The sequence below is a fragment of the Tenrec ecaudatus genome, chromosome 16, assembly GCF_050624435.1.
Source record: "Tenrec ecaudatus isolate mTenEca1 chromosome 16, mTenEca1.hap1, whole genome shotgun sequence".
NCBI lineage: Eukaryota > Metazoa > Chordata > Mammalia > Afrosoricida > Tenrecidae > Tenrec > Tenrec ecaudatus.
Window position 1 is genome coordinate 19,654,721 of NC_134545.1, and position 25,036 is coordinate 19,679,756.

The 25,036-nt window shown below is 49.0% G+C and overlaps 1 protein-coding gene across 1 annotated transcript; it reads left to right on the forward strand.

The window, feature by feature from the left end:
* The first annotated feature begins 414 nt into the window (after positions 1 to 414).
* LRRC74B (leucine rich repeat containing 74B) lies at positions 415 to 18,670 on the forward strand. The gene is made up of 9 exons (XM_075534666.1): positions 415 to 520; positions 3,581 to 3,723; positions 4,086 to 4,218; positions 5,272 to 5,478; positions 9,059 to 9,168; positions 11,283 to 11,398; positions 12,817 to 12,895; positions 13,526 to 13,621; positions 18,518 to 18,670. Exons 1-9 carry the CDS (start codon positions 415 to 417, stop codon positions 18,668 to 18,670), a joined length of 1,143 nt encoding a protein of 380 aa, XP_075390781.1.
* Positions 18,671 to 25,036: the final 6,366 nt, after the last annotated feature.

Here is a 25,036-nt window from a genome sequence, read left to right on the forward strand (position 1 = left end):
GGGGAAGGGCACCGGGGTTTTCACGGACTGCTGGCAGCTCAAGGTCCAGAAGTGACCTTGAGCGCGGACACTGGCAGTCTCTGAAGTTGAACACGCAGAGAGCACAGGGGAGAGGCTGTTTCTCTAGGAGCAGGGGTGATGACTGGCGAGCCATGGAAGGCTCTGGAGGGAGAGCTGACTCTGAGAAGTACTCCTGAGGGCCCAGACCTGGCGAGCAGGGCTCCAGGCAGAGTGAGCTAGCCAGTGGCTGTGTCTGCAGCCACCAACAGTACTGGTTGCCCCGGCGACACTTCCTGCAGAGCAGGCAGAGGCCCTTGGACACAGGGCCTTATCTGTGGGTGCAGCCCAAGCCAGCGCTGGGGGTGGAGGGCAGGAGTCTGTGGCACGAGCTTGGAGACTGGGGTTCTCTGCGCCATGTCTGCGGAGAACAGAAGTCCGGAGGAAGTGGAGGAGACCCCTAGACGTCCTACAGGAGTCAGGGATGAAGACACGGATTTGGACTCTGACCTGGAGACAGAAGGTGCCACTGGGCAGGGTGGGGCTGCTGCCAGGGAGGTGAGGGGCACAGGTTGTGCTGACCCCCTCAGCAGGGTGCCCTCTCCAACGCTCCGAGGACCCCAGGAGCCCAGCAGGGGAGTTTGATATCAGAATGAGAATAAAGTGCAAAAACTCTTAGGATCAGGGCAGACGGGGTACCCCAGCTTGAAATGAGTTGAGAGCTGGATTGGCCCACTTTTCTCACTGCCAGCGAGTGGATTCTGACTCACAGTGGCCCAATAGGGCAGGGTAGAGTTGCCCTGTGGAGACTAGCTCTTTCTGGAAGTAGAAAGTCTCATCTCTCTCCCGCCGAGCAGCTGGTGGGTTTCGAACTGCTGACCTTGCGGTTAGTAGACCAGCTTGAAACTGCTACGCCACCAGGGCCTCTTAGGGAGAGCTAAATTAATGAGTGTGGCACTACCAATCTACCACCATCGAGTTCATCCCCACTGGGGCAAACCCCGTAGGACAGAGTAGAACTGCTCCCTGGGGTTTTTGTCCATCCGTCCTAAGACTCTGCAGCTGTGGGTGGGTTTGAACTGCTGGCTGTTCAGTGAGCAGTCTGATGCACACTAGATTTCCTACATAGAGACTGTTGTTTCTTTTATTAACAGTTTTATTGACATACAATTCACATGTATAATTGAATAATTCAACCATCATAACCACCATCAATTTGATAATTTTTTTTGTCTTGTACTCCTTATTAGCCCCACTGCCCTTTCCCCCTCAACCTCCCAGGTCCAACCCACAAGAAACCATTAATCCAGTTACTATCTCTTTTGATGTACCTATCCTGGGTTTTATAGACAGAAAAACATTTTTAAAAAACAAACAATTCACCAGCAACGACCATAAAATAAAACAGAGGGGAAAACTCAGTTGAAAACAAAGGAGAAAAAAAAAGAAAACAAAGCAGAACATATTAAAAAACGGGAACAAATGCCCAAAGGGGTCACAGGGAGATCAAATGATAAGGTGTTACATTTAGCCCCACCGCATCTGCCCTCACCCACTTCCCATCCACGTGTGTTCTGCCTGATAGCAAGGCGGTTCACGTCCCGGCCTCTGGTCAGAGGGCCTGCACCGGGAGGGCTGCTGCTGCTGCTGCTGTTGTTAGAACCAGAGAGTGGATTCTGACTCAGAGTGACCCTGCAGAACTGCCCCCATCGGGTTCTCAAGACTGTACATCTTTTTTCTTTCTTTGTTTTAAAAAACTTTTTATGGCGAATTGAGTGACGATTTACAGATCCGATCACCAGTGGTACAGTCAGCAACCCAATGCACCCACCTTTTGCCTCCACTCATCACCTGTCCCACTGCCGGCCTATGTTCTCTGTTCCCATTTCTCCTTTCCCTACCTTCTAAACTTTGTCCTTGAATAGATGTTGCCTTTTTTTTTTTTTTGCATCTTAAATGGCTGATTCGTCTTGGGGGTTCCACCTGCCTCTGTCGAACCTGGAGGCCTGGTTTCTTTGATGATTTTGAGTTCTGGTCCACATTTTTCTCCCACCCTATCCAAGGTTGTCAACCTTCCTAATGCAGCGACCCTTTCATGCAGTTCTTCATGTTGTGATGACCCACCCCCAACCATAAAATTATTTTCATTAGTAGTTCTTCACTGTCATTTTGCTACTGTCATGAATCGGGTGACCCCTGTGAAAATGTCGTTCGACCTCCAAAGGGCTTGGGACCCACAGGCTGAGAACCGCTGTTCTGCTGGGATCCTTTTCAGAGCAGTTGGAAGTGGTGGTTGGGCACCATCTAGCTCCTCTGGTCTCAGGGGAAAAGACTAAATCTTACAGAAACATACGGACACATCTTTCTCTCTGAAAGCAGCCAGTGGGTTCGAACCGCAGACTTCTCTTGGTGAGCAGTCGAGTGTTCCAACAAGGAATGTCTAGGGCTTCTCATTGGCTCCCCAACGCTGCAAAAGTTCACACCTCATCGGGGCCACTGTCACCTACTGACTGTTTGTGGCCTGTGGACAGAGTCTGCTTTCTCAGAGCCTTGATGCCCTTGGGACAATATGGAAATACTTTCCCTACTGGCAGGGGCCCTGGTGGCACAGTGGCTGATAACCAAAACAATGGTGGTGATCGAATCCACCAGCTGGGTCTTGGTAGAAAGCTGGGGCAGTGTGTTTGAGTAAAGACGTGGAGCCTCAGCCATCCTCTGGGGCACTTTGACTCTGCCCGACAGAGGCACTAGGAAATGGAATGGACTCAGCAGCAGAGGGGTGGGTGGTTTGGTGTCCCTACTGAGAAGGAGGCCTGGTGGTGCTGCAGTCAGGTGCTCGGCCATTCACGGAAAGGCCAGTGGTAGGAACCCACCGGCCCTCCGCAGAGGAAAGAGGAGGCAGTTTGAATCCATAAGAGTGTATGGTCTGGTGCATATGGGAGCTGGAGGCACAGGGAATCCAGGGTGGATGACACCTTCAGGACCAGGGGTGTGAGGGGCGAGGGGTTGGAAAGGGGGAACTGATTAAAAGGATCCACATGTGACCTCCTCCCTGGGAGATGGACGGCAAAGAAGGGGGGGAAGGGAGACTCCGGATAGGGCAAGATATGACAAAATAACAATCTGTGAATTATCAAGGGCTCATGAGGGAGGGGGCAGCGAGGAGGGAGGGGAAAAAAAGAGGACTTGATGCAGAGGACTTAAGTGGAGAGCAAATGCTTTGAGAGTGATTAGGGCAAAGAATGTACGGATGTGCTTTATACAATTGATGTATGTATGTGTGTGGATTGTGATAAGAGCTGTATGAGCCCCTAATAAAATGTAAAAAAAGAAGAAGAAAAATTTTTAAAAAGAGTGTATGGCCTTGGACAGCCTATGGGGCACGTCGACTCTGTCCTGTAAGAGCTCCAGGAAGTGAGATCACTTGGCTGCGCTGGGTTGATGGGTGTTCCTACAGGCACAGGAGAAACCACATCTAACGGAGGGGACCCAGAAGGGCTGGTGAGGAAAGGCGGATGAGGAGCAAGTGGCTGTGGCCTTCGGAGGAGCCCATACGTATCCTCTCCCTCCTGTCTCCTCACAGGCTCCCATGGGTGTGGACACCTTGTCAGGGACCCTTTGCACCCAGGATCTCGAAAGGCCCCCCACATCATTCCTACCTCCTGCTTTCGGCACCAAGGGAGTGGCCCAGAGCTGACCCTTCGGCACCGTGGCCTGGGGCCCCAGGTACCCTTGGAGGGACCCCAGGAGCTAGAACCCAAGGGGTAGCAACTCTGGGGGGGGGTTATTCCCTATATAAGGGCTTTACTCCTGGGGTGGTTGGTTAGGGTTGGCTGGGGGAAAACAAAGGGCTTTACTCTGTCCATCTCCGTCCCTGTGGTTCCTCTGTGCTGGCTTGAGCTATCCACTCCCCATATCTGGAGACATATAGGAGGGGTGTCACAGTAGAGGTAGGCACCAGGACCCCTCACTGCACTGGGGAGTGAGGGAGGAGGGTGAGGTGGACTTCCAGGTTGGTAGGAGCAGACCAGGTTGAACTTCAAGAACAAGAGACATGGCCACGCCCAACTGTGTCTCTTCCGATGCAGGGGGCTCAGGCTCTCGCATCCATCTTGGCTTCCAGTCCCCACATCAAGAAACTGGACCTTCGGGACAATGATCTGTGTGCAGCAGGAGTCGCAGTCCTGGAAGGGGCCCTGCGCAAAGGCAGCTGCATCTGTGGTGGGTGTTGAGCCTGGGACAGGTGGACAGACCTGAGCCCTCTGTCTCCTGACTAGACTGGGGTCTTCCTACCCAAGGTTTCTGAGTGTTAAAGGGAGAGGGGGCAGGTGTCTCATGACAGAGTGTGCCTGGGGGAGGAATGATAGCCTTAGATCCTCGGGGGGGGGGGGACATCCATTGCTGGACTCTGCTCCTCTCCTGACCCCTACCCTATCCCTGCGGCCACCCCACACTCCTCCCTCCAGCATGACCCTCCCTGGCGCCCTGTCCCAAGACTGGGGGAGCAGAGGAGGGCTACAGCCACAGGAAGGCTTTGTCCCTGAGTAGCAAGAGGGTGGCCTGGGGTCCATCCTCATTTCATGGAGCTTCAGCACCAACAGCACCCCTTCATCCTTGGGGGCCTGCTGAGGACTGAAGTCCACCAGAGGAAGTGTGTGTGCCGGGACAAGCCACCTGGATGTTGGCACCCGTCTTAAGAGCTGGGCACCGGGAGCTTTTTGGGGTGGGTTACATCAGAACCAGGCACCCATCTTCAAGGGGCACACTCCCTCCCCTCACAGAGGGTTGTCCAAAGCAGCCCTAGGTTGGTGGTTTGTCTTCTCAGAGCGGGGCATGGGCATATTGGGGTGGGGCAGCTGGAGAACTTGTTTGGGATGCAGCCCGTGGGGCAGAGCCAGAGGAGGTCTTAGACTGGGTGGGGAGGAAAGGGGCCAAGCCAATGACCAGAGTCCTCATGTCACCAAGGAAGCCTGAGCTGGAGGGAGGTGGAAGGCTGGGGCTTCCTCATCCTCTCCTTCCTGACAGAGGCAGGGGGAGCCCTTTTAGTGTAGTGCTTACACATTGGGCTGCCAACCTCAAGGTCAGCAGTTTGAAAACCCCAGCTCCTCTGCAAAAGAAAGATGAGGCTTTCTACTCCCATGAAGAGGCACACTCTTGGAAGCCTGCAGGGGTTGTTCTACCCTGGCCTGGAGGGTCGCGCTGAGTCGGCATGGGCTCAATGACTGTGCGTTTGGGGTTGGGGTTGTTTGACTGAAGCATGGTCCCGCCTCACAGATGTGGATCTGTCGGAGAACCAGCTGGGAGCAGAAGGGGTCCGGGTACTGTGCTCTGTCCTGGCGGCATGCCCAGCCATGCGGAAGGTGGTGCTGGCGGGGAACAGACTGGAGGAGCAGGCGGCCCTGCATCTGGCTGAGCTCCTGCTGCTCCAACCCAGCTTGCAGTCCCTGGACCTGAGCTACAACACGCTGAGTGATGAAGCAGGTACCACCAACCGCCCCCCCCATCCCACCCCCACCCCCAGCCCCTGGGCTTCCTCCAGCAAGGGGCCGGGCCGGGCAAACAAGACCACAGTGAGCTCCCCCACCCCACACACCCCCACCGCAGAAGGCATCTACACTCAGTCTGTTTTCAGCTCCCTATTTCCTCCCACGCAGAAACGCCTCATTTCCTTGTACGGAATACTCCCTGCCCTCGAGTCGACGCCGACTCACAGCGACCCTCTGGGACAGGGCAGAACAGCCCCTGTGGGTTTCCACGACTGTAACGCTTTTCAGGAGTAGAAAGTCTCGTCGTTCTCCCTGGGAGGGGTTGGGGGTTTTGAACTGCTGACCTTGTGGTTAGCAGCCCCGAACGCCACCAGGGTTCCAAGGACTACAGGCAGAACTCAAAGATACTGTCGACTCACTTCTAGGCCCCCTGTCACTCATGATAAAGCAAGTAGCACAATAAAGCCAGTCATGCATTTTTTTTTTTTTTTAGTTTCTGGTGGCTATAAAGGATATATTTATACAACATTGAGCCCCGATGGCACAGTGGTTACCAGACGGGCTGTGATCTGCAAGGTCAGCGGCTCGAAACCACCAGCTGCTCCTCAGGAGAAAGATGGGGTTTTCTACTCCCATTAAGAGTTTCAATGTTGGCAACCCACAGGCGCAGTGCTACTCTGTCCTACAAGGTTGCTGGGTCTGAATCGACTCTGGCAGTGAGTCTGTTTTTCCTTCCTTCTTTCCTTTTCTTGGCTTTGTAGTCTGCTCAGGGAGGCCTGGTGGGTGCGCACTGGACTTCTCACTGCCAGGTCAGTTATGGGACACTCCCCCGCCCAGCTTCTCCTAGGGTACTTGCTTCTGTAGAGATGTATAGTCTCAGAAACACATGGCGGCCGCTGAGTCGGACTGGACTCAAAATCAGTGGATCTGGTTTGATCTGGGTCATTCATAAAGTATGCGATGGCATTGTGAAACGTGTTTGAAATGTTCCAAGAATGACCAAGAGACGGTGCCACATCACCAAGTGCGCAAACGCTGTGGGGAAAATGGCACCAGTTGACTCTCTCAACACAGGTCGTCACAGGACCTCAGGGCGTAAAGACACGAGCGCTGACACGTGCAATGAATCAGGTGTGCCTGGCGACCTCTGAGCGCCATGGCCAGGGGGTGCTGGGGACGGAGTCCACCACCAGGGACCCTGCAAGACACAGAACAAAGTCCCTGCTCTCGAGGAACCCACATAAACAAGATAATCCTCAGTCCTTCGCTCCCTCGCTCATGCCCCAGAACCTTTGCACGGACTATATGAAAACGCAGACTAACTGCCCCCAAATGTCCCAAGCAACTATCAGAATCCCCTGGGAACCTGGGTCGGAAACCAGGCTCTTGAGGGGAGACCCAGGGATGACCGTAGCACCTAACAGGCTGGATAGAAAAAGATTTTTTAAAACGTGAACAGCAGAGCGAATGAACTGAGCAACCAGACAAGCCCTTCAGTCGGAAGCTCCCACGGCAGTGCTGCCTCTCAGCAGACAGCCCAGCACACTGGTCCACCCTGCAGCTGGGAGCTGCTGTTCTGTCTCCAGGTGCTTCAAGAGTGGGGTTGTCTGGGTCATCTGATTTTGGGGAAGACTGTGCAATGACAAAAAAGGCTAGTCAGCAAACAGTCTCCCATTCTCTGTCCCTTCTGAACCTTCCCAGTCAGAAGCAGGAGCCCAGGAGGCAGTGGGATGGAAGAGGCTGGCCACTGTGTTGGAGAGGGGAGTGTCTTTGGCTGGGCAGGGCTTCCTCCAGGGCTGTCCTCAGACTGGCCACGCTGTCTCTCTCCGTGGGCATCTGTGAGTGGAGCCAGCCCACGCTGAGGCGTGAAGGAGCTTGGGCCCATTTTCCTCACCGGACAGTGAGGATGCTTGCAGGAGTTTCTGAAACCAAAGGGGGGAGGCTATTTGAGGTGTGGAAATGGGAGCATCTTCTGACCTGCCACTGTTTCAGAAGTTGTGGGAAGACACCCTGCCCCAGAGAGGTCTCAGAAAGGAGGAAAATGCCAGAGCCTGAGCACTTGGGGGAGCCAGGTCAGTGCTGGGCTCTGAGTCCCATTCTCAGGGCAGCACAGCCAGCCTGCCACCAGGGAGCTCTCCGAGGTGCTGAGCACGTCAGCCAGCCCAGCACGTGCTGACCCAGCAGGCTTCTTCAGGGCACCTTCCTCTCTGCTCATTCAAACCAGCCTTACTAGAAGGAGCCCTGGGGGCGCCATTAGCTCATCTCAAGGTTGGTGGTTTGAAACCAGCAGTCTCTCCATTGGAGGCAGAGGAAGCCGTGTGCTTCTGTAAGACTGACTCTCAGAAATCTTAAGAAGCAGTTCTACTCTGGCCTATGGGATTGTCCTGAGTAACTTGACCCCCCGGTGTTGGGATCTGTGTTTGGTTTCCCCTGACTAGACCTGCTCCAGGTGCTGGAAGCCTGCAGAGGGGATCAGACCATCGAGGCTTCTGGGAGATAGGACAAGCAGGATGGACTCTCAAGTAGGCAGGAGGCCTCAAGGGGCTCATCTCAATGTCAGGTTCTGCCAGCTTCTGCCAGGTTTCCTGTCACTCATGAAAACAGACTAGAACAGCGGTTCTCAACCTGTGGGTCACTACCTTCACAGGGTCGCCTGATTCCTAACAGTAGCAAAATCACAGTGATGAAGTAGCAGTGAAAATAATTTTATGGTTGGGGGGGGGTCACCACAAATGAGGAACTGTATTAAGGGGTCGTGGCATTAGGGAGGTTGAGGACGACTGGGCTAGGAGGAGAAGCTAGTAGCTAAGTGAAGACGCGACCAGGTGAAGAAGTTCCTAATGGAGGAGAGCCCTGTAACAGCCCAGTGCTTGAAGGAAGTGGGAGCAGGTCAGACAGACCACCCAACTTCTTCCCTTTCTCCATCACGGCTAAATGAACATTTCAGTCATTTCCACCTCTTACCCACTGTGTGTAGTAGTGCAGGGAACATTGGAGTGTTAGGATGGGTTGACTGGAGATGCAAACCCAGTGACGCTCATCTATGTACAAAAAAGGGCTTTATATCCATAGGTAATTATATATCAAGAAGGCACTGCAGCCCAGTCCAACTCAAGTCTGTAAGTTGAATGTTAGTCCGTATGTATGTCCCTCTTCGGACTCGCAGAGCCACACGACAGTGACCCAGAATGATAAACCAGGGCGGTGAATACAAAGTCGCAGGATCTCAGAGTTGGTGGAAACACGGCAGGGAGCTGGCGGCTCTCAGCGTTAGGCAGCTCACCTGGGAGCAGCCCTCAAGACAGGCAGAGTTCCAGCAGGCAAGAAGGCAAAGCAGCAGAGAGAGAGAGAGCAATTCAGAGCCCCTCACCTCTTATACAAAAGGCTATGACTTGGAGAAGGTGTCATCAGGCTGCCACTTGATTGACAGGCTTGACTCCACCCCTAGCCAGCAGTGTCTAGCTGCCGTAATTGCTAACTACCACACTGGTGTCTAGGTTTCTGCCTATATTCCTAGGACTTCTCTGGTGACTGAACGAACAGCGTGAACGAGCTCTCTTTTGGTATTTCCAAAGGGAAGACTCTTGGACCAGCCCTGGCGGAAAACACAGGACTCTGTGAGCTGAACATGAGCTGGAATTGTCTTCGAGGCCCAGGAGCAGTGGCCTTTGCCAAGGGACTGGAGGTACAAAGTGCTCCACTCAATCGGCCCCTCAATCTGTACCCTGTGGGACAGGATCTCCCTGGTGCCCACACGCTGTCTTTGTAGCTCTTCATAACTGATACTTGGGTCTTTTAGGCGGATTTTAAAATATGTTTCTGTAGATGACCTCGTTTTCTCAACTCTACACAGTGATTTCCTCTCCTGTCACAGCTCTGAATGTCACATTCTTCCTGGGACATGACAGACACTCAGTTGGCCAGAGACATTTATGACCTCTAGAGACATGTTCTGATGCTTCCTGGAGATAGCCCTGCTTTATCGCCACAGAGAAAATGCCACCGGCTATTGAGAAAATGCCACCGGCTATTGAAAAGAGCCATAGATGAAGAGATGAGCTGTCAGAATTCAGGGTGTGGCTCTCAAGGGAGACTCTCCTTGGTATTTCAATTTTCTATCGACTCCAAACTAAAGTCTATTGGCATAGAATCAATTCCAACTCATGGAGACCCAATAGGACAGAGTAGCTAGGCTCTCTCAAGTTTTCAAGGATGTCAATCTTTTTTTAAAAATCAGTTTATTGGGGGCTCGTACAATTCTTATCACAATCCATCCACCCATCCGTTGCATCGAGCACATTTGTACATCTGTTGCCATCATCAATGTCAAAACTTTTGCTTTCTACTTGAGCCCCTAATATCGGCTCCTCATTTTTCCCCTCCCTCCAAGGCTGTCAATCTTTAAGGGAGTCGATTGTTTACGTATTCTTCTTCAGTAGATTTGAACACTTGATCTTTTGGAAAGCAGTCCCATGTTGAACACATTGTGCTACCTGAGCTCCCTATCTCAGCTTCCAGTGGCCCACAGTCTTGAGTTTGTAGATGTATCTACTGTGTGTGTGTGTGTGTGTCTTCCCATCGTCTCTCCTCACCCCACTCCAGTCTATTCTCCTCTTTTGTTAATAACTCAGAAGCGATTAGGGCCAGGATCCACCCCACTCTGGCTACATTAACAAAACAAAAGGGAAGCCCTTGTTTCCAAACAGGATTATAACCACAAATCAAGGAGTTATCCTAAACCCTTGGGTCCTAGAACATACTCTTAAACATCTCATTGGCCCCACTGGATGTTGAAGGTTTTAGGTCTCCAGAATGAGCGGTTGAAGCTCCTCTTTGGGTGGCACCAGGTGCCTGAAAATAGTCAGATGCCAGTTCCCTTTTGGGGTCCTCCTCTTGCAGAGAATGGCCTGGAGTTGGGTGCCAACCACCCCTGCCTCTCTCTCTCACCACAATCCACTGGGAAGATTTGGTCTCTGTCTTTGAGTGGTTCCCCACTGGGGTTGGTACCTGATTATTGCTGCATCCTGGCCAATTCCTGGCTCTGGAAGACCTCTCCTGAACCCTGCGCTGTTCAGTACACACACTCTGACCTCTTGTTGGTTCTGCCAGTCATCAGCATAACCATAGCTAGTGTGTCAGTCTGGGTTCACTAGAGAAACAAATTCACAGGGACACTCATATGTGTATAAGAAAGAGTTGTGTATACAAGAGCAATTGAATATTGAGAAAACATCCCAGCCCAGTCCAGATAAGTTCATAAGTTTGATGTTAGCCCATATGTCTGATACCAATCTATAAATTCCTCTTCAGACTCACGAAAAACATGCAATGACACCAAATGCAGGAAGATCACAGGCCCGTGGGTGGGAAGCCTTGTGGCTCCAGTGACAGTGGAAGCATCTCCATGTGGCTCCTTCAGCTCCCGGGCTCTACATTTGTTCCATGTGTCTTGTCCACTGGAGTGAGCATGTGTCCCACATCCAGCAAGCTTTTTATCTCCTTAGCGCCTCTCAAAGAAGCCATCAAGCTATGACCTGATTGACAGGTTGAACTCCACCCCTTTACTCTTAAGTCTCAAATTGACAACAGATTATGTAACTACCACAGCTAGTCAGGGAAATATTTATGGAAGTTGATTGTCTCATCTTTCTGTTGAGGCTGTTGGGGTCAAACCACATAGCACTTTTCTGATAACCTCTGCCCTTTGCCTCTTGGGCTTCTGAAATTCCAGGATGATGACCCCCTGGAACTCTCTACTCTCCATTGGAGCACTGGTAACCTGGCTCTTTTGTGTTCTAGGCAAATATCTTCCTGAAAGTTCTGGATGTCTCGTACAATGGTTTTGGGGACTCTGGAGCCTCAGCAGTGGGTGAGGCTCTCAGAGTCAACAACGTGCTGGAGGAACTCAATATGAGGTGAGGGGCACAGGGCCCCACAGGGTCACAGCCTCCAGGTCCACAGACATCCTGGGCCTCAGCCATCTGGTCAGCACTTGGATTTCTGAACCAAGGAGTTTATGAAAGATGGACCTTGTGAGGCTGTAACAGAAACACCACAAGCCTGTGGCCTTAATGAACAGGGTTGATTGTCTGATTGTACTGGTGGGTTAAAGTCCAAATCAGGATCTGAGTCATGTCGAGTCTTATAGGTTGTCCTGGTCCTTCATTGGTTGACCTATGCTCCACGTGTGGGTTGTTTTGTGTCAATTCTCTTCTTTTCCTAATTCCGAAGGCTCCTGGGACTGCCAAGTAGAAGGTGCCCTGGACACCTCTTTAAAGTGTAATGTTATAAAGCAAAGATGTAACTTTGATGTCACAGGCCTGCCTGGCCCATGCCAGGTGCACGTGAAAGGTGGACAATGCATAAGGAAGACTAGAGAAGCGTTTGAATTATGTGTTGGTGAAGAATATTGACTAGATCACGGACTGTGGAAGACTGAACTTTGAGCTGGGTTGAAAGGCCAAACTAAAACAACAAAACAAATCCACAGCCATTGAGTCGATTCTGACTCACAGTGATCCTATAGGACACTGTAGAACCATTCCCTAACATTTCCAAGGCTGTCCATCTCTATGGATGCAGACAGCCTCATCTTTCTCCCTTGGAGCAGTTTGGGGATTTGAACTACCAACCCTTGGGTTAGCAGTTCACTGCTGAGCTCATTGTGCTACCAGGGCTCCTAGTGTAAACTGTATCCACTGCCATTAAGTCAATTCCAATTCATAGCCATCCTATACGACAGAGTCGAAGCATCCTTCCTTACAGAAGCAGACTGCGGCATCTTTCTCCATGAGTGGCTGCTGGATTTGCTGCTGGGCTTCTAGCCTAGAGGGAAGGAAATGGGATAAGGCCAGGCAGGCCATGGGTAGCCGTGACTGAGCCCCTTCTAACCCAGAACATCATGCCCACCTTCCCTGTGGGTGGCAGACCCAAGGGGGTGCTGACAGGGGTCAGCTCAGTTAGTGCAGTCAGATGAGGGGTCAGACAGGAGTGGGACTGGCTGGGAGCTGGACCAGAGCTGAGGTCTTTGGGTCCAGTGAATGGGCTAGGAGGACAGGAGTGGTGAGGCTTCAGAACAAGGGCCACTATTGATGTAAGTGTGAGTTCTGGCTGGGACTGCCTGACCCCCATGGGGGCACTACTGAACCTGAAGGGTCAAGTGGGGAACAGCTAATGTCCCGTCGGGGTACAGACGACTTGGCAGGTGTGTTTGCTGAAGTCCACTGGACCACAGTGAGCTGGGGTCAGATCCCTGGGTGAAGTGGGTGGGCCAACCACTCCGGCTTCATCAGCGAGGGAGGCCAAGATGCATGAAGCCATATTTCTGTCGCAGCAACAACCGCATCTCGGCTGTGGGAGCCTTGAACCTGGGCCTGGGCCTCCGAGTCAACCAGACCCTGAGGCTTCTCCTGGTGAGTGATGGAGGGTGCCCTGTCCAGCCCAGCTACGTCTCCCTGCCTTCTATGCAGGCTGCACAGCGCAGACGGGAGGGTCAGGGCAGGTGTGACAAGAATAGAGTGTATGGGGGGTGGGTGCGGGGGGGTGTCAGTGAGGGACCTGCTGGCTTCCTTATGCGGTCACTCCTCTCTCTCTAACCTAATCTAAAAGCTTCTTCAGTTCAGACTCCTCCTCTCTGACCCTCCCCTCCCTTCCTCTCTCTGCCTGGCCCCCTGTCTACTGCTTCACTCAGGTGACTAGTACCCCTGATTTTCTTCCTGGTGGGGACCCAGGGTGCCCCCAGATGAACTGTTAGTCTCTGCTCAGATGTGCCCGAGGCAGCAGCCTCAGGTCAGAAGGCTCTTGTCTTCAGGGACTGCGGTGGGCTGCGGTGGGGAGGGGGCCCTGAGAGAGAGGAGAGGAAGCTGTGGAGGAGGTGAGGACATGGCAGGTCTCCCCTCACAGCCCCTTCCCCAGCCGGCAACCCACTGTCCCACCCTCGCTTCACACCCTGCTCCCAGGGCAGGCTCCCAGGAGGGCCCTGCACTCCCCTTGCTGACCGTCCAACCTGGCTCCCTCTGCTCTCACATGCGTGTGCTTCCTAGGTGGCCAGGAATCCCATTGGAAGGCACGGCTGCTGTGGCATCCTCAAGTCTGTCCGGGATAACCCGGCGTCTGCGCTGCAACTTCTCGACTTGTCCGTAAGAGCTTGCCTTTTCTAAAAGCGTGTAGTGGAATGAGTGCGTGTGGGTTTGCAGAGCAAATCTGTTTCCCCCTCAACCATTCTGAGGCACCTCGTCTCCTGGCCCTGGTTGCCACCCCCACACTGGGGCATTACTTCTTTCCACCTCCCTGTCTCCATTCTTACTTCTTCCCGCACCCTGTCTGCCTTCTGCACCTGGATAGACGCTCCTCTCTGGTCCCAGACGGTTGATGACTATAAGAAGTGAGAACAGCTGGAGCTTGATTGTGCCCTTTAGAGACGCGGGTGTTAGTTGGCTGAAGATTTAGCTGCGCAGGTGAAGGTCGTTCCAAGCCTTCCAGGTGACTAAGGGCTGTAACCTCAAGGGTTCCACCAGTCTCTCTCTGACCAGTAAGGCAGATCATATATATATATATATATATAGTTTTATTGGAATATACATCATATATCATATTATTAAATCATTCATTCATATTAAGAGAGTTTATGATCATCAACAAAATCCATGTCAGAACATTTTCTTCTTTTTAACATTTTTTAAATTTTTAATCATTTTATTGGGGGTTCTTACAATTCCTATCACAATCCATACATACATCAATTGTGTAAAACACGTTTGTACATTCACTGGCCTCATCATTCTCAATCCATTTGCTCTCCACTTAAGCCCTTGGCATCAGCTCCTCATTTTTCCCATCCCTCCCCACTCCCCTCTCCTTCATGAACCCTTGATAATTTATAAATTATTATTTTTTATATCTTACACTGTCCAACGTCTCCCTTCACCCACTTGTCGGTTGTCCATCCCCCAGGGAGGAGGTTATAGGTTGATTCTTGTAATCCATTCCCTTTTTCCACCCTACCCTCTCTCCACCCACCCAGTATCGCCACTCTCACCACTGGTCCTGAATGGATCATCTGCCCTGGATTCCCTGTGTTTCCAGTTCCTGTCTGTACCAGTGTGCATCCTCTGGTGTAGCCAGATTTGTAGGGTAGAAGTGGGATCATGATAGTGGGGGACAGGGGGAGAAAGCATTTAGGAACTAGAGGAAAGGTGTATGTTTCATCGGTGCTAGAACATTTTCTTCTTGTACTCATTGCTATTAGCTCCCTATTTACCCCGTCCTGCCTGCCATACCCCTAAGCAATTATCAATCCAGTTACTGTCTCTATAGACCAGCCTATCCTGGATTTCATATACCAGAAAATGATACAAAGCACAAATAGGAAACAAACAAAAAGTGACTAAACAAAACATGGAATATCCTCAATAAAAGAAAGCAGTAAATGTTAAGAACTGGAACAACTTTAAGCTGGGTTGAAAGGGAGATCGCATGATAAGGCAGTACACTGTGACCTAACTCCATGTGCCATAATCGACCTTATGGTGCTCTCTGTCTGATCGCAAGACTATTCACATCCCCCACTATGGCCAGAGAGGATTCGCCGGAGGTTTAATCCACGTGAGAACCTTGCAAATGGATTTTGGATTTCCACTGTCATCCATTGCCTTCTGCAAACAGGGTGCACATAACTTAAGCTTTGATACAGTTCCCTCCTTCGGATTTGGATTTTATTACTTAGAATCCTTGGATCACACAGACTGGTGTGCTTCTTCCATGTGGTCTTGGTTGACGCCTCACTTAGATGGCTGCTTGCTTGACGACTAGCCTGGTCTTCTTCTTAAGATTGTGTCCTTCATTCCAATGGAAGCATGGGATGAGATGTATACATCTCATCTTCGATCTTTATCTCCCGCCATTATCTTCATTGTGAAAAACAAAATCGAAGAATAAGGAAAGGTACAGGGTTTGGCCAAATCTATATGTGGAGAGCCCTCCATTCAGAAAAGCAGGGAAGCTCCTTGTAAGCTAGTGATAGTGAACTTTTGAGGGGGGAAGAGGAAATGATCCCTTTGGTTAGCAGGACACACTGCCGTGGATGGAGGAGCACTGCTCCCTAGGGCTTCCAAGGCTGTCTGCCTTTACAAAAACAGACCTGGTCATGAACTTGAACCACTGACCTTTCAGCTAGCAGCCCAATGCTTAATCCACTGTGCCACCAGGACTTCTTGTGAGGGAGAGTCACAAAATCCATTGTCCTTGAGTCTATTCTGATTTATAGTGACTCTATAGGACAGGGTAGAATTGTTCATCTGTTTCCAAGTCTATAACTCTTGACAGGAGTAGAAAGCCTCCTCTTTCTCCCATGGAGCTGCTGGTGGTTTCGAACTGCTAGTTTTGCAGTGAGCAGGTCACTAAAACCCAAGGGCTCCTTGAGAGAGCTTAAAAACTCAACTACTCACTGCCATTGAGTTGATTCCAACTCATAGCAATCGTATAGGACCACGTAGCCCTGCCTCTGTGAGTTTCCCAGACTGTACGTCTTTAAGGGAATAGAAAGCTTGATCTTTCTCTCGTGGTTTCGAACAGCTAACCTGGCAGCTAGTAGCCCATCTCATCATCCATGACACCATCAGGTCCCCTTTTTATTCAGTTTTGCTCTTTTAATATGAAAAAAGGACTCTTCTCAGAGAGTAAAACATTAAATATGAAAGTGAAAAATCTGAAATGCAAATCTAATTGCAAATCAAAATAAATTTGTGATCCTAACCCAGATTGATTTCAATGTAGGTTTGAGTCCAAAATTTTCCTAGAGATGGGATTTTATAAGTCCAATCCTTCAGGACTTGGGACAGCTGGGATCAAAGGTCCTGTTTCCTTCTGACTACCTGTTTCATCTCTACAACTCCAAAGGCAGGCATTAGCTTGCCGCTACCATGTTCATTCTATGCGAACATGTTCTGAAGCCCTGAATTGTATCCTTCCAAACAAAGTGGAATGAAAGACGAAATTACTCTGCCAAAGTATACCTCGATTCAATGCTGAAACCCAAAACCAAACCAGTTGCGAGGGAGTGGATTCTGACTCATGGTGACCCATGAATTCATTGTCAAAATAGACTGTCCTTCAGGGAGGTTTTCAGTGGCTGCAGTTTAGAAACTAGAATGCCCGGTTTTTCTTCCGTGGCACTTCTTTATGGACTTGAACATGCAATGTTTTAGTCAATAGCCAAATGCATTAACCGTTTTTTCTCTTCAATATCCAAAGTCTTCAATAACCAAATTCACTGCCATGAAGTCAATACTAACCTATAGTCACCCTATAAGACAGGGTAGAATTAACCCAGTGGGTTTCTAAGACTGTAATTTGTGTGGGTGAATTAAATGAAGGTTTCCTGAGCAGATCATGAGTTTTATTGTATTTTATTTTATTTATCCAAGACTGTAATTCTTTATGGGACTTGAAAGCCTCCTCTTCTCTTGAGGAGTGGCTGGTGGTTTCAAACTACTGACCTTGTGGATAGCATCCCACCAGGTCTCCTCTTCAATTCAGTGAGGGGCTATTATCAGAAGCTTCTAGTATAGTGGGAATACCATGTCCTTTTGAATCAAACAGGTTTAGGGTCTTGGAATCAATGACCAACACTAGACCAGATTTCATTTATTCTTTTCTGATTCCTTAGCTGTTTTCTTTAACACTAATAATACTTAGTGATCTTACTAGTCATCAGTCTTGAGGGAAATAGTTAAAAGCACTTATTTTGTCACAGAGCTGATATAGCGATGGAGACTCATGTCCCACAATGATGTCCACCCCTCCACCATCCCCCTGATTGGTTTCAGAGTAGAATCGTGTCTCCATAGGGTTTTCATTGAGTTTTGGAAGCAGATTGCCAGGCCTTTCTTTCTGGCTCCACCGAAACCTGGCATCCTACTAAAACATAAGCTCCCACTGACTGATGAGTGATGACTGTACATCAGGTACATTGGGCAGGAATCAAACCACAGAAGGCAATAATTCTGTCACTGAACCACCTTAGGAATCCTATAGTTCAGGTAAAAGCCCAGGCCATGAGCTGGTTCTGCCTCTTCAGGCATGGCCAACAACTTGAGATTGGAACAGATCCAAGTTTCTTAAATGGTGTTGAACCAGAATGAAAACTAAAGCAGGAAAAATCATTACAAGTTGAAAACTTGCTGGAAACTTAATCTCCCTCTTTGGAAACAAGGGCAGTTTACCTGTTTCATAGCAACCAAATCTCTTGACCGGCTGAGTGGAAAACAATGGTGTCCAGCTCAAAGATTACGACTGACCACTTCATTTTGAATGTGTTGTTCTCCCTGGTCCTGGAAATAATCAGACGTCACTCATTAGGCTCCGGAAAGGGCTTTTCTGAGAGTTCTATTCTAAGGCTTTGATCAGTCATTTTTTCCCACCACCACCCAACCCCCCATTCTAGTTAGCATACTAGATTACGCAGAATTTTAAAATTTGCATGTGCTCTGTTTTCTCTCACGCTGGCTGTGACTGAAAGGGATCCAACCAATTTGAAACCCTGGTAAAAAAAATTCTTCCCAGGGCTCAGCTTCATCTTTATGTAGAATGGGACTCACGGTTACCCATCTCCCAGAGTATTAACTGTGAAGACTGGATAATTTGATAGACTATGTGGAAAGGGCCTTCGGAGAAGAAAACCCAAATCATTGCTGACTCTTTTCTCCCCAGACCCTTGAATTTGAAATTGGCATTGAAGCATAAAATACAGACTGGCATAAACTGGGAATTCATCTAGATGAAGGGAAGTGTCACAAATGCCGAGGTGACCACTGCCAAGGCCAAGATGAAGTATGTCTACAACAGGAACAGCCCCTGCCTTCTCTGGGTTTTATTTGTATGGGGACAGTGGGGTTGTCATCCTCAGGGGAGAAGCTACTTTGAGGCATGTCTTCGAAACGTGTGTATGTGTGTGTGTGTGTGTATGTGTGTGTACTCATATATAGTTGTCGAACAATTGCCGTGTTTCCATATGCCGCTTTGTACTTTCTCCTCAGGATAACCAAGTGGACAAAGAGTTTGATGACCTTGCGAATACGGTGAAGGGAATCCGGCCGGGGCTGTACATCAAAACAGGTGCTCGCAGAGTGGAGTACAAGAAAGAGCTGCTGTCAGACGTCAGGGGACCACTGGCATCTGCCTGCGACTGACTTAGGTGTGTGGCGGCCTCGTTTCCATCAATCACTTGGGCACATCCTGCCTTCCACCTCTGTCTACACTGAATCCCTTCGTCACAGATAGAGCCACGTGGAGGTGGCCTTCACGATGTGTTGGGCAGTGTAGCCTCGGGTCTGAGTAATCATTTTCTTTCATTGGTCCATGAACCCTGTATTGAAGAGGCTGGAGATGCCCAAAGAAGGCCCCGTTCATGTTCCAGGGAACTAAATGCAACGAAAAGGTGTGTGTGGTGGGTAATCCACACACTCCCTTATCTTGTAATTGCTTGTATGAATGCGACCCAGCACCACCTTTTGGGAAGGCGATTTTTCATTATGCACCCAGAGCCTTAAAACGGCCTGTGTCTTTTGATCCAAACATTCAGTGACTTGGCTCTACAGAAATAAACCACGGGTGCATGAAATGATTGATTTCCAGAGATGTTTTTTTAAATGTTGTTTATACTAATGTTATCACCTAAAGGCTCAGTAACGGGGATTTGTTAGCTAAGCTTCGGAACTCTGCAGCCATTTCATGATTTAGGGAAACGTGTGCTTCATGTCAAATGAGACAATCAGGATCAAAGAAGCACACGGCTGGTGTGGCAGTGCTTCAGGTTTTCACATAGACTTACCATGTGACTCAGCAATTCCGCTCCCCGGTAGATATCAGACAGACATGAACATATTTGTATGCAAATGTCGATAGCAGTATTATTCGTAAAGACCCAAATGAGAAACAACCCAATGTCCATCAGTTGACAAAACATGATATAGCCATACTATTACTTAGCCAAAAAGAGAATCGAGTTTGGGGTGATGAAAATGTCCTAAACTTAATTGTATAATTCTGTCGTTCTTTCTTTTTGAAGTGGATGAAGATATTCTAAAATAGATTATGGTGATGATTGTGAAATTCTGTGAATTGACAAAAACAAACATATAATCTCACACTTTTAAATGGGTTAATCATATGGTACATCTTAATAAAACTGTTTCCAAATGTCAAATTGTTTCCAATAGTATTTTCTAAACTTTTTATTGTGAATTAGGTAGTTTACAGAGTAGATCACAATACCTTATTAATGTTATGTCATATAAATAGAAAATGATTTAATTATCAAATTATTAAAACAGCATATTTTATATCAATTTACATTTCTGGAAATACTTGTATAATTTTTATTTCTACAGATAGTATATTAAATGTATTTCATATAAAGATACATATTAAATGTTATGGAGGTATAATCTATAAAATATTATATTAAAAGTTTACAGACATTCTGACTCAATTTATCATCCATTGTAATTCCCTCAATGGACCATTGCTTATCCCACAATAGGATTTATTAATGTCTGAATATGTACACTCAGAAAAAAAGATTTCAGATTCACAGAACTCTTCATGTCCATCTGTAGGTTGTGGGTTTGTATGTGGCTTTTGCTTTCTTTTTCCTCATCTGCATTTTCCATACTTTCTCCTCTGCATATTCTTAAAGAATCATAGTCTGTTTAAGTAAAAGTACAGGTTTATCACGGCTCTATTGTGCGATTTGAACACCGGAAGTGAAACCAAGTAGCGCAGCTAGAACCACATTTTTATTAACTAAACCCAGGAATTTCTGTTACAATGATCAGAGACCAGGCCAGGGGAAAAGTGAGAGGTGGGACACCTCAACGCTAAGCTTTGCTTGTCTTCTCCTTTGTGGGTGGGCTCTGATTGGTTTAGTCTAAGCAAGTTTCAGTTAGAGGGCTAATTACAAAAATATGTGCTTTTTAGGCAATCTCAGGGAAGTCAACAACCCAATTCATTGCGAGTTAATTCTGACTCATAAACTGAGTTTCTGAGACTAACTCCTGACGGGGGTGGGGGGGTGGAGCAGAAAGCTGATGCTTTCAAACTGCTGACCTTGAGTTTAGCAGCCCGAGTAACCAGTATGCCACCAGGGTTCTCTCAATCCTAAATAAAGCGAAGACGATCTTTACAGAAAGACAGACTTGGGTCATGATTTGATCAAAGGCTCCCAAAATGGGCGCTGTGCTCCAGCCCAGCTTTGCCCTTCCTCCACCCCTAGGTGCCAGCCCAGCAATCTCCAGAAACCCACTCCTTCCAGTGAAGGCAGTGAAGGGATCAAGTCCTGCTTGGTTTCCAGGTGCTGGGTGGGGAAGTCCTTTCTTCACCCAGAAAGGGGCGCAAAAGGGAGCCCCTGGCCTTTGTGCAGGACGCCTCAAGGAAGCAATGGTATTTGCAAAGACATGAAGAAGGAGGGCGGAACGAAGGAGGTGTGGGCCCAAGTGAAGGCAATGGCTGTCCTGGAAGCCGCTCGCAAGGAGGGGAAGCCCGCGAAGGGGAGGAAGGGCACCGCAGTCAGACTGAAACATGGCGTCTGCAACCCCGGCCGCCGGCAACCTGGCAGCCTTCCCGCCAAACCCACATCCAATCAGAAAGCGCCGTCGCTCCATGGCTCAAGCGGCAGCCAATCGCGAGCGGCAGACCGACGTTCAGCCCGCCCCAGATATCCCTGGGCTAATGGAAGGTGAGCGGCGGCCAGCCAATCCCGGCGGGGCATGGAGCGGAGGCGGCAGGCAGTTGGGCGCAGTTGCAGTTGCGGCAGTTGAGTTGAAGCAGCAGAGTAGGAGGCAGTAGCGGCTTCAGCAGCGGCGGCAGAAAAGCTCACCATGGTAAGACCCCCGGGACCGAAGGCACTCGGTGGGCCCCCACTCGATGGCTGGACCCTGGGCATTCCTCCCAGGCGCCGGAGCGGGAGGGTGGAGGAGGTGACCTCGCGAGGTGACCAGAGCATCAAGCTCCTGAGGCCGCCTGCGCGGAAGGGACCGGCCTGCAAGCTGAGGAGCGGGGGTTGGGGCCTGGGAGGGCCTCGAGGCCTTTGAGCCCGTGGGGTGGGGGGAGGGGGGACAATTTCAGAGACATGGGGGCGGGGCACTGGGTGTAGCTGCAGCAAAATTGGGTCTGACGAGCCTGGGTGGAGACGGCGTGCAAAGAGAGAGTTCCCGTGGAAGACCTCCCCAATGGAGAACAGGAAGGACGGAGGGACCTGGCGGCAATCCAGAAGACGCCAACAGTTGCCTGCGCATTGTGAAAAGACTGCCCTGGCGGGGGAGCTGCCCACCATGGTGAAACATAGGCTTGCTGGAGGCCGTGGAGTCAATCCCCAAACGATAGAAAACTACATAGGGTTTTATACACTGGAGGAGACCTGGTGGTGCAAGTTGGTTCAGCAGTGAGATTCAAAGAGCAAAGTAGGCCATGGGAGAAAGAAGCCATTTGCTTTCCTAAAGATGATTGGAAACCGTATTGCTAGGAGGTAGAAGCCACTGAAGAGCAGTGGGTTTGGTTTGGAGTCGCCTGTACAGGGGCAGATTGCCAGGCCTTTCTCCTGTGGAGCAGCTGGGTACGGAGGGTTCGAACCACCTACCTTTGGGTTAGCTACCCAACCACTTAGCCACTGGGCTACCAGAGCACCTTCAAGGACCTCCAAAAGCTGCTGCTTATGTGGGTTACAGCTACCTATATTTGTATGCCTGGGAAATTAACAGAGGTGCCGTTTACTACATGAAAACTTGAGTGGTGGTTTATTAGGTATCCCCTCCAATCAAACATTCACAGAAATAGTCAAGATCCAGGACTGAACATGTTCCCAGTTATTCCTAACAAATGGTGTCCCTATATATTAATACAACTTTTTTTTTTTAAGGATACTCTTATATCCCCTTCCTCTACATCAGGCCCTTTAAGGAGGCCTGGTGACATTGTCTTTACACATAGACCTTTGATCCTCTACATCAGGCCCTGACAACCACTAAATTTGCTTTCTCCTGCTATGAATTTGCCTATTCCGGACATTTTATATAAGTGGAATAATAAAGATGCAGTCTTTTTCTTGCTTTTTTTAAAAAGGCATTTGCTGAAAAAACATGGCTAGTTCAGCTGGTAACTCAAACTACAAGTGCTTTGTTTGGGACAACTGTACTACTGGGTGTGGCCAAAGTGTTTTGTGTGTCCCTCCCATTTTGTCACAGTAGCCAAAGGTAGAGATTTATTTCTCTTTTAAATTTTGTGGTGGTTGACAATATACACAACACACATGATTCAAGTTTTCACCTGTAGAATTAGATGACATGGATAATACTCGTCAAGCTGTGCAACCGTCTTCACCTGCTTTCTGAGTTGCTCTTCCTCCATTAGCATAAACTCACTGACCCCTTAAGGTTCTGATCTACTCTGTTTTCTCTCAAGGTAGAGATTAAATAAAAACAATTTTATTGCTATCTGATGAATATCCTTAAGAGATGCTGATTTTGAGGGTATAGTAATAAAAATTCAGTGACCACTGTATAGTTTGGTAACAATAGTATGATTTTTTTTTTGTTTTGCATCATTACAACCTTTCAAACACAATGAAAAGGCCTGCTAACCTTCTAGTATTATAAAATGGGGTTTAGTCCTGGGTAAAAGCCTCTATATCCCCCAAGGTTTGGGAACCTCACTGTGATTAATTGTAGGAAGAGGGGCATTTTTGTGAGGAAGATGGATAAGAAGAATGAATCATTGAGGGGTGGAGACAGCTTTATTTGTACTGAAGAGTTAAAGGGGACAGACCTGATTGGAAATTTGGTGACAGGCAGTTGAGGCTCTGGGTAATTGGGGAACAAGGTCAACCTTCTAGAAGAAAATAAGTTGCTCTGAAATGTGAAAAGAAGAGGAAGTTTGGATTCCACCCACCCACCCAGACAGAGAGGAGAAAGAACCAACTAAATCTCAAAATGAGCAAACAAAAAACAGAAATACCTCACTTCTATTGTGGATCCTGGTATCATCAAGCCTCATCTTACTCCCTCAGACTACCTGGTGGGATTGAACTGATGTGGTGGTTAGCAGCCCACCACACCAGTAGGGCTCCCAAAGAAAAGTAAAATGTGATGATCCAGATGAGAGTGCAATGATGCATTTATAGTGGTTTTCTGTTAAGACTCTGGAACAAGATTGCCCTGTCCTATAGTGTCCCCATGAAGCAGAAACAGAGCAGCAGCGGTGGGCATAGGACTTGGGTTTTGACTAAAAGTAGGCCTGATTTTCCGGACTACTTTAATTAGTTTAATTGATTAGGGAATCAGAAATGGAAGTGGCCTTACCCCTGGTCTCCCCTACCTCCAATTTGCAAATGGAGACATTGAAGTCACAGAGCTAATTAATGGCCCTACCAGGGCTGGGAATACACTATCGCAAGTATCAAACCATACCCTTGTGAAATAGAGGAAAGAGATGAGGCTTTCTACCCACTTAAAGAGTTGGCCTCAGAAACCCACAGGGGCCATTCTGTTTGATAGGGTTGTTATGAGCCAGGGTTGACTCATTGGCAGTGGTGGTTTGGTTTTGGTTTGTGTGTTAAGTAGGACAAAATGAACATGGTTTTGAAAATTGGTTTGCTTCGATAGCATCCAAAGGACTTTTCCATGGTGTTGATGAGTTCTTTCCCTTGGGGAGCAGTGCATAAGTTCCTTGCCTTTGCAGAAGTAAGTTCCAGCTGGTACTGACTACTCTGGGATGCTGTTGGGGGCTTATGTTGAACTGTGGTCTTACTGCCAATTAGAGATTTGGTGCTTGTAGAAAACATGTCTTCAAATTCATGGGAGCATAGATTCGAATTTCAGAGCAGGTGGAGGACTTCAAATTTTATTTGATTTCCTTTTGATTTTGGTGATGACTTCCCTAACTTGGAACAAGTGGTTCATAGCAGTATTGTCAGGCTTCGAGCAGGAAAGAGGTGTGCATTTAAAATAGTTTGAGGACACTCTAAAAAAAAGTATATAAAGCTATTGGCAATGTTTAAGGATTAAGGAAACTGCCCCAAGGGATGTGTGGTAGCTCCCATTTGTGATGCTTGGGACAGAAGAGGTGGGCGGGAACCCTATTAGAAGCTGAAAGAAAGTAACTTTATGAAGACAACCCGCTGTCAGAAGTTGTGGCCCTGATTCAGGGAATCCACTGTCCCATGGCAGCTGGGCTCCCGTATCATCCCTGTCTCCTGGGGGGCCACCATGGTTTAAAGGCAGAAACCAGAGGGCCACAATTCTCAGTCGGCCTCCAAATCAGAGAACTGGGTGGCGAGAGGCGCTAGGGGCAGACAGAAGTCACACAGTAACCAGCAGGACGTTAGGCAGGGTGACCCAAAGCTGAGTTCACTTGGCCTAACCCACTCTATTATCTTGCCCAGATGCCAGGGCCCAGTAAAGTGCCATGTCAGTGTGTGCCACCACCCCAGAATGATTTTGGAACATGGGCGTCAGAGTACAGCCCTCATGACTCCACATTGTATCTAACATGGCAGCCAGGCT

Excerpts from the sequence above, each read along its gene's own strand:
- LRRC74B (XM_075534666.1), top strand. The coding sequence starts at position 415 with ATGTCTGCGGAGAACAGAAGTCCGGAGGAAGTGGAGGAGACCCCTAGA. Across the intron at positions 3,724-4,085 it reads ACCGTGGCCTGGGGCCCCAG|GGGGCTCAGGCTCTCGCATC; the intron begins GTACCCTTGGAG and ends CTTCCGATGCAG. Across the intron at positions 13,622-18,517 it reads TGCAACTTCTCGACTTGTCC|GATAACCAAGTGGACAAAGA; the intron begins GTAAGAGCTTGC and ends CTTTCTCCTCAG.